Source organism: Arachis ipaensis, chromosome B10, assembly GCF_000816755.2.
Source record: "Arachis ipaensis cultivar K30076 chromosome B10, Araip1.1, whole genome shotgun sequence".
NCBI classification, from domain to species: domain Eukaryota; kingdom Viridiplantae; phylum Streptophyta; class Magnoliopsida; order Fabales; family Fabaceae; genus Arachis; species Arachis ipaensis.
Window position 1 is genome coordinate 28,648,459 of NC_029794.2, and position 16,208 is coordinate 28,664,666.

General features: G+C 37.2%; 1 protein-coding gene, 1 long non-coding RNA gene and 1 pseudogene across 3 annotated transcripts; 1 reads left to right on the forward strand and 2 right to left on the reverse strand.

The window, feature by feature from the left end:
• Positions 395 to 7,781, reverse strand: LOC107622653 (50S ribosomal protein L31, chloroplastic). Of its 2 annotated transcripts, none has more exons than XM_021113006.1 (3): positions 7,750 to 7,781; positions 1,034 to 1,127; positions 395 to 953 (listed from the first exon to the last, which is right to left on the reverse strand). In XM_021113006.1, exons 1-3 carry the CDS (start codon positions 7,764 to 7,766, stop codon positions 630 to 632), a joined length of 435 nt encoding a protein of 144 aa, XP_020968665.1. In that variant the 5' UTR covers positions 7,767 to 7,781; the 3' UTR covers positions 395 to 629. The 2 variants fall into 2 exon arrangements, with proteins under 2 accessions (XP_020968665.1, XP_016180117.1); XM_016324631.2 differs by lacking the exon at positions 7,750 to 7,781 and adding an exon at positions 6,185 to 6,203 and having other exon boundaries at positions 1,034 to 1,118.
• LOC107622652 lies at positions 2,798 to 7,743 on the reverse strand (annotated as a pseudogene).
• On the forward strand, positions 7,957 to 11,469 carry LOC107623946. Its single transcript, XR_001616688.2, has 4 exons — positions 7,957 to 8,953; positions 9,055 to 9,095; positions 10,439 to 10,553; positions 10,780 to 11,469. It is a non-coding gene; the product is annotated as an uncharacterized LOC107623946 (long non-coding RNA).

Consider the following 16,208-nt stretch of genomic DNA (forward strand, 5'->3'; position numbering starts at 1 on the left):
TAATCTCAATTTAATTTAGCCTTTAAAATTATAACCATGATTCAATCTAGTCATTGACTTTAAAAATGTTCAATTTAGTCCTCAAAATAAGAATTCATAATCCAATTTGGTCACCAAAATTTCATAATAACTAAATTGAATCATGCATACAATCTCAATAATAAAACTAAACCTTTACTTACAATTATAATAAGCATATCATTTTAGCTTATACATCACTACATAGAGCACCTGATAGATATATAATCATTCATGTATTTCTATCTAGCCGCTTAAATTTTTGGTATAATTAGTTTCATAACATTGTTTCAAAACTTATCCAGCAAAAAGTATAAGGCAATCACACCTTTGAGATAAGTGATTTCACAGAAAAATCTATATCTAACAATGATAAATGGAATGTATCAGACTTAAATATAACTAAAGCAAATAATCACATTCATTCTCATTCTTTAACAAAAATAAAATTAGCAAATGAACCATTGAAGCATAGTATCAAACACCACACGGGCATTTTCCATTTTTCCCCCTTCTATAAACAACAAGAAGAATCAATAATTCATAAGAAGCTACATAGATAGATAGGAATCAAACCAAATTGGGAAGTGTGTTGGATCTAATTAATTCTTCTACTTCTTCTTACCACCTTTCTGAATACCCCTGCGCCTGGAGGGAATTACGATTTCACCCTTGAGTACCGGAATCTCCATAATTTCAGTGAGCTCACTGAACTTCTTCCTAAACTTCTCAACTTGGTCATCGTCAACCATAACCGCTGACCGGCTACCCAGGTAAAAGGGGTGGTTACCTGACCAAACGTCAACCACGTACTCCTTCTGGGTCCCACCGGTAGTCATCACGAGTTCCCCGTTGCAGTACACTTTAGCATCCTCGTGGTACTGCGGGTGTATATCCTTCTTCCTGCACGTCACCCCCACCCTGCAATTTCCCACCTAACAAATAGAGAAATAACTAATTAACAGAAATAAGAAACGGATAACTAGCTTCGAAACAAGAAAGAGAAGGTAATTACGGGTTTTGTTTTGGATGGGATAGGATGGAAGGGTTTTGGGTGGAGGAATGTGTTGGTTATGCACTGCGCCATTTTTGTTCTGCAAACCCCTAAGCTAGATCCAACCATCACCATGATTTCTGGCAAACATTGTGGTTATATTTTTCTGGTTATGCACTTTTAACATCAAATTTGTTCTACTTCTCCTTAAACCAATTTTCTTATGTTGAAATAACACACATCTATATAAATATAAAAATAAGAAAACGGTAAAGATACACAGTACTAGTAAAAAGTAATTATGACAATGAGAATAGGATCTACGAAACACTTAAGTATAGATATGATGCAGATGCACACACACAGTTACATAATAAAAGATGATAAGAGTTGCAGTTCCATGCGAGTTAAACTGCCACAACAGACTCAGCTCGTTGTTAACTGAATTCAGTTAGTTAGTTAGTTAGTTAGTTAGTTATGTTACTGTTATATAAACAAATACAGTAACTATAACTACATCTCTGCAAGTAACGTGAAAACAGGGATAGAACTTCAGAAGGTAATATACATTAAACAGCCAATCTCTAATTGAACGATGCTTTGAAATAATTGAAATATAATTGACGGAAAGAGGAACCCTAGATTGGAAGGAGAAGAAGACGAACCTTGTAGGAAGAAGTGGAAGCTTCCATTGTTGCAAGCTAATAAACCGAATAGTGAGCGGGAAATGGAGACAGAGGCTATGAAAAAAAAACGAAAACGAGCGACTAAAATTAACGAACGAAGAGATTGGTGAATTTCGATTGAGCTGTGTACAAAGGTGTGTAAAATACTAAAATGTAGATGAGTAAAATCCCATCCCACCCCTATCCTTTTACATAAATGACAACCCGCTCCTCAACCATACAAAATTGACATCCCCACTTTTGAATTTTGATAATTGATAATTGATTTTATTGGACATTCAAATCTTTGGGAGTGGATCTTTTTAATTATTATGTTTTTTTTAATTGTTTGATAAAATACATTTAATATTTTTGTCACATATTTTTTTTCTTACCTAAAAAATATGATCACATTTTATCAAACAATGAAAGAAAAAATTGAGAGGATCATTCTCCAAATCTTCTTGTTAATCCTTCAAATAAATAATTAGGGATTTATGTGTCTTGTTAATAATAAATAATTAGGGATTTATGTGTCTTGTTAATAAAAAAGTTAAAAGTAAAAGAAACACTGATGTTTTTTTCTTGATTTCAATCAATTCATTTGAAAGCATCATTGTATTCCTTTAGAATTTAGAAACTTTCCTTTTTAGGAGTTTATATTCAATACTTACACCAAACCAAAATGCCAAAACAACCTATTAATTCAACTAGTCATAAAGAAAATGATATGTAAATACTCATTTAGTTTTGATGCCAAATGCAACACTTTTGTCTCACCAAATAATCTCACGAATATTCATTAGTATATTCGTTCAAATGTTTAGCAAATGGTGTGATATCATATCATTTGTAAGTCAAAACGTACTATAATCTTCTGTGTGTTTAAGGTCTCACAAGTTCAAACTTTTGGCTATAACAAATACATATTATCATTTATTTCCAGTCAGTTAATCAAATGCTACTTCCTACGAGGTATTAGAGATGATGAATTAGATATTTTAATTGGGAGGAGAAAAAAAAAGATAGGAATTTTAGTTTGTAGAAGAAAAAGAATTAGGAATCTTAAAGAAAAAGGAAAAAAGATCGTGAAGAAGAGAAGAATAAGAACGCTGGATTGAAGAATGACAAGGGTTAACGTAAATTACTGAGACACATACACCTTAACCATGTGCCCAAAACGTGTGCGTTTTGCTACCAAGGTAGGGGCCAATATCTAATTAAGATTGAATACATCATATGCTATAAGATTGAATAAATCAATAGCTCTGTTGAATGTTGATACAAGAGAAGCTCAATATCGCAGCAGCAACTCTAGCAAAAACAACTGAAGATCAAAGATCTTCAAGATCACATTAACGACTGGACACTATAGTAGACTTCAGTCAACTATGCGTGGTGGTTTGGTGGACAGAAAAAGGAAAGATTCAATTTTAGATGAAAGGATAAAAAAAGCTATTAAAAATCTTCACAAAATAATGAGTTTAGTTATAATGGTGATCAATGGTTCACCAATAATGGTGATTGGGAACTTCATAGCTTCTAGGCAATGCCTCTCACATACTGGTCCAATGTTGTATTGAACAGCTGACACCTACACAAACCCATCAAAGATTGATTCATCAAACAAGTTCTTCCATGGTAAATAAGGGGGAAAATTGAGAAGAAAAAGTGATATATACTACGTTACCTAATAGGAGATCCGGGTGTATAGAGTGGATTCTTGACAACATATTCAACATACAAATTGTAGATATACTTCAAGGAGTCCCGCAGATCACCGGTTCGAGGATGAGTCACTAGGATAATCTGCATGAAACATGAAAATCATGGAGAATCTCAATATAATCATAACCACAAGTTAATTACAAATATGGACAAAGTGCCAAATAAAAATTAATTACAACTTAAATCAGCACCAACTACATCTTAAGGTATACAAGAACATTGTTGTAGCTGACCTTTATTCCGGAAGGACTTTCCATGAAACTAAGTTTATATGTATTAGTTCGGAAACTGTGAAATTAACAACCTTGGCCGGGCAACTGAGGCACACCAAGGTTTCCTTTCTCTGCACTGCACAATAAGTTGGAATACGTGAACTAAACCTACCGGTTCAGTATAAAAAGTCTACACCAAAGAAACTCGTTTTACAATCATACAAAACATCCATCATCATCTATATTGTTGATCAATGGCTAATTGCTGAAATAGTAGACAAGATACCGTAATAAAGCAATTTCACAAACAAAATATAACAAACAGGAGAAAACTACACTTAATTAGGATAAAAATGAAGGGCACATCAGAATAAACAACCATCCCATTAAGTTCTATGAGATCATAGCACATTATTAACTTAATGATACCATGGTGCGAGGTTATAAACATTACTTACATGACCATTTAGGAATTGACAACCAAAACTAAGGACTTAATTTTCAATTGCAGGTTTATCACCTAGGCCCAACTTAACTCCTTATCATTGTCTAGTGCTGTAATTTCTACACATCGCACAGAAAATGATGTATAAATGTAAAAACTATTCTTAAGAAGGTACCTTGGCAACAATGTAACAAAAATGGTCAATTATCCATGAAAAATGGTCAACATTGTTAACGCACTACCCTCACCCGAAATTATATCTGTTGCATAATTTTGCAACAATTCTTAACTTTGTGTATATTTATTTAAATAAAATAACCAACATACATGGTAGGGTCCATCTTCGCTGTTAGTGACTTCAGTGAAAAAAGAAGTCCAAACATTAACTTATGGTCTTGCTGAGCATTCAATGTCCGCAATGGGCGATTCCACTCCCGATAGAGCAAGCATACACCATTCCTATTGAACACATACATCATATGGCCATTGTTCCCTGAAGCTGTCGGTACAGGAGGTGATGGACTGATTTCAGACCCTCCGAAAAATTGCATTCTTGATCAACAAGGATGTAGAAAGAGATACCAGTATACCATAACCTGAAGTGGATGTTAATCACTTTTAGTGCAGTATTTCACAATTGGCAGTAAACATAAGGTATCAGGTTGTGAGAACTGAACCGGTCAAGTGACTGGTTCAATGGTCCAACCGAGGTCGAACCATAGTTGAACCGGTTTAATTAAATATACAATGAAATTATTAAAAATTCAATATATAATTTTAAATATTTAAATTCAATGATTTATAAACTAATAAAATTCAAAAATTCAGAGTTTACATCAACTTCCATATCTCTTCCATCTAATAAAATAGAATAAAAAGCCAATAAGAACCCAAAGTTAATACTTAACAACATATATCTTTATTAAATGAAACAAGTTTTGCTATTTCACTAAATCCCACCAATGATACCAAGTGAGTGCATATTTTAAAGGGGCCAAAGCATCATAAAAGACTAGATAGGATTTGTAAGAAGAATTCTGAAGCATCTACAAATATATGAGGTACTTAAGTCGGCCTTAGAATGAATTTTCGTTGTCTTAAAAACAAGTTCTCTTTACAAAAGATATGCAGTAAACGCAAATTCATTTCAAAACAAAATGCTCAATAAAATTGGCTTCTATCCCACAAAACAAGAAGCCACAGCACACCACAAAATCATAAAGAATCAACTGAAATTTCAGCAATCTACTTCTGACCATAAAAATTCCCAAATTGGAACAACCAAACAAACAACCCATACCCACACAACCCCGAGAATCCAAAATTCAAGCAACAGGCCACAGAATAAAAGGAAAAAGGAACAGAAAGAATTAAGAAGAGTACCAATCTAATACCCAGAAATTTATTAATTTTTTTATTATAAGACAACAAGTTTTTCAAGGCACAAAACAATCCAAATTACATATAGCCAAAAACAACACAAATTACATCCAGAAAATTTTCAGAAAAATTAACTCAGCAGAGAAGAACAACCCATGAACAAAATTATACCAAAAAATTTGGCAAGATACCATCTACTCAGCCAGTAAAATTTAACAAATCAGTGAAACACCATCAACAAAATTAATCCAGAATAATTAAAATTCTTCAACATCATAGTTTATTTCAGTTTCATACAAATTAATAAAAGAAAAAACATAACAAATCCATCAGAAACTCATAATCATAAACATTAATCCAAATTACAGAATCATATAATCAGAGATAGAAACTCAAAATCATCAAAATCAAGTTATTAACGACAAAAAAAAAAACGAACAAGCACTGGTTACCGCGCGGCGAGGGAGGCACGAAACTGACGGCGAGGTAGGAGCGAAACAGACGGCGAGGCAGGGAGGAGCGAAACAGAATTGCTAGTGAAGGAGGAACGATTATACAGAGACGCATAGGAGAAGAGCTTGTGCGAGAGAGAAGAGGATCAAAGAGCTACCAACGTGCGAGACAGAAGAGGGCCAGACGCAACGACGTAGAGGAGAAGAGGGCCGAGCAGAGCTTCCAGAGGCGACTAAATTTTGAATGCTAGGCAGCGCTGGCTTAGTGAGCACCACTGCTGCTGCAGTTTGAGAGAGAGAGACAGAGGGACAGACGACGCCGAACTAGGTTGCAATGGAAATTATAGGGTTGGAACTTGGAAGGGAGAGGGCTGAGGGAGGAGTTGGTAAGCAAGGCATAGTTGTAAGAACCGAATCGGTGATCAAACCGGTCAGGTTACTGGTTTACTGGTTCAACCGATAAATCACTGGTTGAACCGGTAAAACCGGTTTCACGTAACTAGAAAATATAATAGCAAAGGTATAAAACAACAGCTATTACAAAATACAAATTTACATCAATTGTTCAATGTTGGGAGCATAACCTATTTCCAACAGTTCAATTCAAAGGGTTCCTGTTAGACAAGACAAAAGCAACCATATATGCATTCACTAAAATCTGTTTTGGACATAAAATCAGTTTTGTCAACATGTTTTCAAGCCTAAATCTGCCGAATGATTTAAATTATGAGCAAGATTGGTACCTAACAAAGACAAACAACCATGAGAAATTGATGAATGGATAACAAGCACTTTACTCACAAGTAAAATGGTTGCATTCATCTTGAAAACAACCATTTAATTCAACACACATTTAAAAGCAACACCATAGTAGTTCAACAGCAAATAATTCGACAAAAAGACTCAGAGTCACTACACTAAACAGATGCACAATGGCATAATAGTTCAACAACAAATAACTCCGACAAAAATTGCTAGAAAATCCAGCAATCCTTCTTCTAAAGCAAACAAACATAATGGCATAATCAAAAATTAATAAAAAATCCAGCAATTCGAGAGAGGAGGCAGTGGACGGAGAGGATGCGCCGACGGAGCAAGGAGCCGTGGAGGATGGTGTTTCTGATGGTGTATTGGCTGAAGACATTCTAAAACAATATAGGAGAGCAATGGTATAAAACAGGTATTACAAAAACAATGTTACATAATCCATATTTCCATATTTCCATATTTTCATATCCAGCAATATAAATTCACAGCAATGTTACATCAATAAAAACAAACATAACCACTACGAATCTGAAAAAAAAAAAAATCTAACAATCTGCCATCAACTAGTTCAACAATATAACAAGTTATAACTCAACAATATATACATAATCAACAATCTGCCATTAACCTATCAGTTATTCACTCCCTTAATCAAATTAAAATCCAACTAAATAACTAAAAAAAACAGAGAACAGATTTCATAGTTTGGAGACCAACCTAGATGAGGCAGATTCTAGCGACGGAGAGGCAGCACCGCAGCAGCGACGGAGAGGTGGCACCGCAGCAGTGACGCAGGAGACGCGACGACGACGACGAGAGACGCGGAGCCACGAACTCGACGTACTCGGACACACTGTGAAGCCAGCGAGATGAAGCAGAGGAAGAGAGTCTTCGAGACTGAGAGAGACTGCGAGGAAGAGTGTTGGTGTGACGAGGGGAGAAAGAAGACGACAGGCCGACGGTGAGGTGAGGTGAGGTGTGGTGATCAACTATGTATGGTGTGATGAGAAGCTGAGGAAGACTTGAAGGACTGCTGTTTTGGCTTTTGGGGATTTAGGGTTAGGGGGAAGGGGGCAAGGGGGTATACGAGAGAGTGAGAGACATTCGTTTTGAAAACGAAAAAAAAAAAAAGGTTTTCCAAACCGGCCGGTTATACAAAAACCGCCGGTTCTTCGGTTTTTATCAAAACCGGACGGTTCAAACCGGTTTTATCCGGTTCTATTCCTTATCCGGTCAGAATGACTAACCGGACCGACCAGATAACCGGTTCTTACAACTATGCTGCACTCTCTCATACGGTCATTCCTTCTTTCCTACAAAGTACCAAATAACAAAACCCTAGCGCTTCTTCAAGCTCCCCGTCGTTGTGCCCTCCGTCGTCGTGCGCTACTGTCACCGTCTCACTCGTCTGCTCATCGTCCTTAGTCGTGCTCTGCCGCCGTTCGTCCATCTCGCAGCTCTTCCTTGTAAGGTTGTGAAAACCCTAGCCTCCACCGCGCCGCCATCAATCTCACCGTCGCCGCCCATCGCGCTCAAGATCGCCACTAGGTTCGTTGTGGTCGTTCGCAGTCCTCATGGTTCGTTGTTCTCGAGGTCCCTCGATCCCTCGTTCGCCAATGTTTTCTTTCCAGTCCTGTTTCACAGCTCTTTGCCGTCGTCCATCGTTGTGTTTGTCGCGAGATCGCCATCTTCGAAGGTCAATGCTCTGTTCGTGGCTCACTGTAATAGTGTAATGACATTGTTCGGTTTTTTGCTCTGTTCATAAGGGTTATTGATCTTTGAATTATTCTTGAATGATTTGTGTTTTCAATTTTTCATTCATTGATTAATTGATTGTTGATTAGCTCTTACTGCTATTTGTGATTATTCATTGTAAATATGCTGCTGTCCTGCTGTTCTTTGTGCTTTTGTGGCTTAATTGTGATTAGATTGTGCTGTTTGTGATTATTTCATCCTATATTATTGTTAGTTAACTGGTTTTAATTTTGTTCCTGGGGTTTGAGTTTCTTCTACAAACTCCCCAGTTGCCTTTGCTCCCTCTGTCTTGGTCCATAGATTTCGTCTCCACAGGTTTTTTATTACTATTTTATTTTAATTAACGAGATTGAAGTGGATGTACTATAATTGCTTGAGGTGTGTGATATATTTGATTAATGTGAATGAAGAACACTAGGTTGAGTTGAATTGAATTGAATCATGGATAAGAGCATGTTAACTGGTTTGGAATCACTTCCAAAAGCTTATCAACAAAGAATGGCGTCCATGATGTAACAGGTTTAAATCCGTGATAGGTACTTCTTCTTCACTCTATCTGTTAACTAATTCCATGTGTTTTGATTTGATTTGTGTGTAAATTAATTTAATTTGTTTTGGATTATGATTGGATGAGAAGCTAAAGGATGGTGCATGGTCTTATGCAGAGCTTGCTAAAGAGTGAGTGATATGAGGACATATGTTTAAAATAGTTTCAATTATTCAATGGTCTTATATCTATACATATATTTCCTTGCCTTTTAATAGCAATACATAAAAAAATAAAACTAAAAAGTCATAAGTGTATGTTTTTTTAATAGTTTGGCATTCAAATGCACTTAATTCTCTTCTATTTTATAAATAGTAATTACATATGTCATATAAGAAACTGAGTTGTATTTAGAATATTATTTGTGCACTTCTTTAACTGTACAATTTATTCATCTATTCCAAATATGGATGCCAGTTTAAGTGCCTCACAAAACTTCTGAGACAATATATAGAGAAAAACTTTTCTTCCTATGAGGAGAAATGGAGAATATAAATGAGAGGCAGTGATATAATTTTTGCACTTTGCTTAATAATGGAGCATAAAATAAGGTAAACAATAGTATGTCCAAAATAACAGCAGAAGCTAAATCCTTAAGGTAATGTTCTGCAGAGAAAACTTTTCTTTTAGGCAGCATATACTAGACTCAAAAAATATCCTTAGGTACTCTAGCAAAAAAACTTACTAGCATTTTCAATACATAAAATTCTCATAGAAAAAAGAGTGAATACCCCATCCGGCCCCTGACAATTATCTCGAAAAGACAACGAGGCCCCCAAGAAAAAAAAACACCCAATCCGGCCCCTGATAATTTTTTTTGGGGACTGATTAGCCCCTGTGCCAAAAAAAATAACATTATTTTTTTTTTGGCACAGGGGCCTCGTTGTCCTTTCGAGGTAATTGTCAGGGGCCGGGTTGGGTTTTTTTTTTTTGTCAGGGGCCTCGTTGTCTTTCGAGGTAATTGTCAGGGGCTGATTTGGGTTTTTCTCTAGAAAGGATGAAGCAAACAATTAACTGTATCAAAATCCTTCATATTGAAAGCAAACACACAGAGACAGAGTAGATTAAACTGCAGCACTAATGGTTTTTAATTCTCATACCTAAGAAAATTACTTTCTTAATGGTGCACTCATTAATTAACAATTGTGAGTAAAATAATTGATAAAGTGAAGCCAATGAGCATGAATTAAAAGACCACATCCACAGGCTTTTTTTTCTATTTAAAATATTATTTGTGCACTTCTTTAGCTGTACAATTTATTCTCAGAAGTTTGTTACATTAGATATTCCTTTTACAGTTGAAAATATATTAAAATTTAATTTTTATGTTTATTTTTTTTTATTTTTTTGATGTCTTGACTGCATTATAACTTGTGAATCTCATTTCCTTTTTGATATTCAATATTTTGACAAATTGCCATGATTTATAATCTATTGATACTTGTCTTTTTCATGCTTAATCTGTGTGATTTAGAGATATTTTAGAGCTGACTAAGGCTTTTAACGTGAAAGAGGCCGAGGCAAAGGCATATATATTTGAGGTCCAGATTACTTTCCTTTCTCCAATACTGAATGAACGGCAAAAGTGAGTAAGTATGGTCTTAACACTTCTCTTCTCAAATGATTGTTTTCTTAATTCCAAATTATTGGTTAAGCATATCAAGATATGCAGACATAGAACCATTATCTAATGAATAGCTAGGATTTTGCACCTAAATAGAATAGTTATTGTTCTTTATCTTTTCTCCCATAACTTCTTTCCTTTCACGTGTTAGTGTCCTTATGTTTGCTAATAAAAGCATTTCTTCCCACCAGACTTCAATTGATGCTGCAAACTATGACGGGGTGATGTTACTGGGTGGAAGAGCGCCAGAGTATCTTGCTCATGATCCTCTTGTTGTGGCACTGGTGATCAAATTTTTCAGTTCTGGAAAAGCACTTGCTTCCATTTGCTACGGACAGTTGATTCTGGTGGCTGCAAGTGTAGCTAAAGATCACAAGTGCACCGCTTTTCCTCCTGTTAAACCGGCATCGGTTGCCTCTGGGGCTCATTGGGTTGAACCAGACACCATGGCAGCAACAGTGGTGGATGGTAATCTCATTACTGCCACCACTTATGAAGGGCACTCTGAATTTATTCAGCACTTTGTAAAGGCACTAGCACGCAACATAAGTGGCTCCAACAAAAAAATCCTCTTTTTTTATGGGGTATGTTCAAATGATTTTCAGGCACACAACTGATAGGGACTTAGTACTCAGGGCACTAAGGTCTTTGTTTATTCACTTTTCTTTTATTTATTTTAATTTTAGACTTAATTTGAATCCTCTTTATATTCATTGATACATGGAAATTAGTAGTTTAGACTTTAGACATGTTTCATTTTTTTCTCTATTGTTGAATGATTGTTCAATTGGATAGCTGGACCTATTGTTTTATGTACTAACATACTGTAGCATGATAGTGCTTGTGAATCTTTAGAATGTATTTACTGTGCTTTGCTAGAATATTTTTTAATTTAGTATAATTGTGTATTTATTTTTATTTTATAATATTTAATTCATTTAATTAAAAATACAGAATTATATATGTAATCATATTATTAAATATTATATTTTACAAAACATTATAAGAATATATATATATATATATATATATACAAAAAATTAAAAAAAAAAAAACAATGAGGGACCTAAGGCTACACTTATAAAAAGTAGCCATGGTATACAATGTGGCTACGCTTTACAGGTGATGCAGTAGCGTTGAAAAGCGTAGCCTATTCTGGAAAAAATGGAAGCTGAAAAGTGTAGCCTTTGGTCCTGGACAGCATCACTTGAAAAGCGCACCTTATTCCCAAACGCCAAAAGCGTAGCCCTTGGTGCAGAAAAGCGTAGCCTTTGAGAATAGGCAACGGCCGAATAGGAATCACCCCCAAAAAGCGTAGCCGTAGCCCAGAAAGCGTAGCCGTAGCCTAAGGCATCATTTTTTTTTCACTTTTGGCTACACTTTTCAAGTGTACCTGAATAGGTATTTTTCTTGTAGTGTTGTCTCACCAACCACCGTGCACATTTTATCAATTCACATATTTGGCTCAATTGCAGAATGAAGTGCCAAAGCTACAGCAATAGCAACGAGTTGAAAACACCAAAATTGAATATAAAAGAGTGATATTGACAAATTAATAACAAAACCATTTGGGCAATTAAACCCTAATTGTAGATTTGAACAAGAAATTAAATATCGTCGTTTCCATTAGGTTGTTTCTGAAACCAGTTAATCTTCAAGATCTGGACATGGGCAAAGGGAGAGGGAGAGTTGAGGCTGTCGGAGAGGGAAGCCATAGCGCACATAACGGCGGACCTCGAGGCACGGTGAATCGCGGACGACGGAGCTCTGGGCGTGGTGAATCGTGAGCGGCGGAGCTCCAGGCGCAGTTAATCGGGGACGATGAAGCATGAGCTTGAGGCGTCGTGAATGGTGGATGCTGTGTGAGACTTGAGTGTGTGGGACTGGGAGAAGAGAAACGTGTGAGTGATCGGTATTCGGACCCTGTCTTTTGCTGCTTTATGATCATGAAAATGGAGATGGATAAGTGGGGAGGGAGATGGATGAATGATGTTGGAGACGAAGATGGAGGTTGGTGATGGTGGTTGGTGGTGGCTGATAAACCCCAATTTTGTGGTTTATATTGTGTAGAATTTGGGAGGTTTTGTCAATATTTTCCGCACTTATTCACAAGAAATGCATGATTTTGTGTTCTCTTTCTAATATTGCCCCATGATGGAAAAAACATGCTTATTTTGCCTCAAAATTGCTATATTTTGATCCTCTTTTATTGCCATTCGATGCCGTAATGTATTTGTTAAGTGATTTCAGGATTAATAGGGTAAGAATGGCCTAGAAGAGAGAAAGAAAGCATGCACAAGAGGAAGGAACATGAAGATTTGGATTTTGGGAACTTCAGCATCGGCGCACATGCACACTCCACGCGCACGCGTGGATGAGGATAGCTAGAAGCGGCGCGCAAGGATGGACGCATCCGCGCGGGCCAGAGAATTTCAACCGACGCACACGCGCGCACGGGCGGGAAGCTGCACGTGAACTCATTAAAGGAAATCGTGCCTGGCGATTTCTGAGGCTCATGAGGCCCAAATTCAAACTGTTTCTGTATGGAAAAGACCCAAGGATGTTAGGGGAAAAGGAGGGATCATTCATTTTACACTAAGACACATTTTTAGCTATTTTTTGGTTCTTTATTTTTCTAGAGAGAGAAACTCTTGTTCTTCTCTAGATCTAGCTTTAATTTGATCTTCCCTTGTTGAATACTGAATTGGATCTTGTCAATTACTAGTTTTACTTGTTTAATTTGAATTTCCTAGTATAATTTTGCTTAGATCTTGTGTTAGTTTTATGAATTCTTGTCAATTGTCAATTTCTACCCATTTCAAGAATGTTGTGAATCTTCCTTTGTTGATGTTACATTGATGATTTCTATGATTAATTGTGTTGTTTGAGTGATTGTATGTTGATAATTGTTAGTGGGTATTTGTTAGTTTTAATTTAATTGCATTTTGAACATGTCTTTTGTTAATGCTTACCATGTGTTTGATGAATTGTTTACCTTGATTATGGAGTAGTTCTTTTTACTCTTGGCCTAGGCCAAGGGAATTGGGTAAACTTGAGTCATTAGGACTAATGGATTTAATGATTTGGGAACCCTTAGTGGTTAATTTGATAGCCATTGACACTAGCCTACTGCTAGGTTAATTAGTAGTGAGGTTAGACCTTATGGGTTGATGTTGACCAAGCCATTTAACGTACTTCAAGTATAGAAGTAGACTTAATGAGTTTGGTTCCTCATAATTGTCAAGATACGATTATTAGACAAGGATGGTGACCCCAATTCCCATGCCTAGCCAAGAGTTGCTTTTATTATTCACATTTGAAAACCCAAAATTCTACTTGTCTTGTCTTAGTTATAGTCATTGCTTAGTTTTAGAATAGAATTATATTGAATGTTATCTCATTAGTTTGGTATTACTTACATCTTGCTTAGTCATTCGAACTAGTTTCTTGCATTTTAAGATTACTTGCTTGTTAAGATTCCTCATTTAATTCCTTGCTCATAACTCACAACCCCGGATTTCTAACCAATGTTGAAGCACATGTTTGCCCATTCTTCGTGAAACGACCCGAGGTTTGAATACTTCTGTTATTTTTATTGGGGTTGAACTTGTGACAACCAAATCCCTCTCTAAATTTGATCCCCAAGGATTGTTGTTGGTAGAGCTATACTTGCAACACGACTTTATTGAGAAATTCTTTACCGATATAGTCTCTTGGGAGCGCATCAGTGGCGCCGGTGGTTACAGCGGAGAGATGGATGAGAGGATGAGCGATAGTTGGGAAGAAAAGTGGAGGTGTTGGTCTGTTGGAATGGAATGAGATTGGGAAGAAAGGGAGAGGATGGATTAGGTAGTGTGCTAACTACCAAACACTGTTAGGATTAGGGGTTAAAATTGGAAACAAAAAGTTGACTATTGGTTGACTATCAAAAAGCTAACAAAAAGGATATAATTGAAGCATATTTAAAACATCAAGGATAAAATTGAAACAAATTAAAACTTAAGGGTATTTTTAAAACTTTTCGAAAACTTCAGAGACAAAAAGTATACTTTACCCTTTTTTATTTTATTGTATTGAATAAAAAGTGAACTTGCTAATATATTTCTTCACGGTACCTTTTTTATTAATTTTTTTTCGTTTGGTAGGCGCCTCGGATCTTGCACACCAGACGGAATCTGATGGCACGGCCGCCGGAGTAGACTAGGCCATATCTGAGACGAGCCGAGTTTGAGTACGTGGCCTATATGGTCGAGTTCGAGTACGATTGGTCGCTTGCCTATGGTCGAGTTCGAGTACGATTGGTCGCTTGCCTCGGCGTTGATAGAGAGGTGGAGGCCTGAGTCCCATACATTTCATTTACCGTGCAAGGAGATGACTATCACCCTGCAGGACGTGGCCTATCAGTTGGGACTCAGAATTGATGATGATCTAGTGAGTGGATGCATAGGTGGGTGGGAGCAGCACCATCGGGGACGGACCATTGAGGAGTTATGTGAGCAGATTCTGGGTGTTGTTCCCGGCCTAGAGGACAGACAGTCACAGATGAAGTGGACTGTGAAGCTCACTTGGTTCCACAACACAGATAACCAACGAGTAAGCTCGTTGTATGACTCCTCCCAATCGCCATATATTCTAGCGATGACTCTCTGTTTTGCAAGCCAAACCTTTCTGTAGGACGCCTTGTAACCAAAGTGATTCTCCACATCTCCTTGTAGAACCCTGATGCTGATTGTTGGATCGGCCTTGACCATCGTGAGAATGTGTTGTGCAATCACTTTCGCATCCAACCTACGATGATCTTGCCCCATCGAAGTTTGCATGCAAGTATGAGGACCAGTGTATCTCCTAACCTCACACCTTTCTTGCTTTCGGCGATATGATATGAGTATGCTCCAATTACAATCGGGTCCGATCTGGATACATCGTACATTGTACCTCCAATGGTCACTCTCTACTATTTTGTACTCCGCAGCCCTCCTGATGCTGTACTGCTTAACTGCCAACATGACTTCTTCCTTGTTTCCAAATTGTAGTCCAACCTCAAACTCGTTGCTTGGGTCTTCTTCAGGACCTCCTTGGGTAAACGACCAATCCGAAGTCATTGCATCGAGATTCAACCTCGTGAAATGATCCGGCCGGTCATATGGTCGAGAAATGGCAGGCTGTGTCAGAGCAATCTGTGTGTCACCGTAGTAGTTCATCTCCTCTTCCTCGTCACCATCATCAGGGATTTCGGGTGGTTCTTCGTCAGCATCGTCTCTATCATCGGGGTTGACTTCATACTGCTCCATCATCGGATCTCTGATAGCAGAACCGTCATGACTTTCAACACCGTCATCCATTAATTCAATGTTACGAACTTCAACATTAGACCCTTCCTGACTACCCTCAGGTGGCATATTTAGATCTACCATCGTCCTTCTGATAGTTCGTCTAACAACTCCACTCGTCGGACTATCATCGACAGTATCTGCAAATGATCCTCGGCCACCAAAGTCAACAAGAAACACGTATAATTCCAACAGATGAATATTAGTCCATCGGTTGTGCCACGACGTCCTCGTCGTCGCGCAATCGGTACTTAATTCAAAACAATAGAAATATCGCTCACAACGATGGT

Excerpts from the sequence above, each read along its gene's own strand:
- LOC107622653 (XM_021113006.1), bottom strand. Across the intron at positions 954-1,033 it reads TCCCATCCAAAACAAAACCC|GTGGGAAATTGCAGGGTGGG; the intron begins GTAATTACCTTC and ends TCTATTTGTTAG.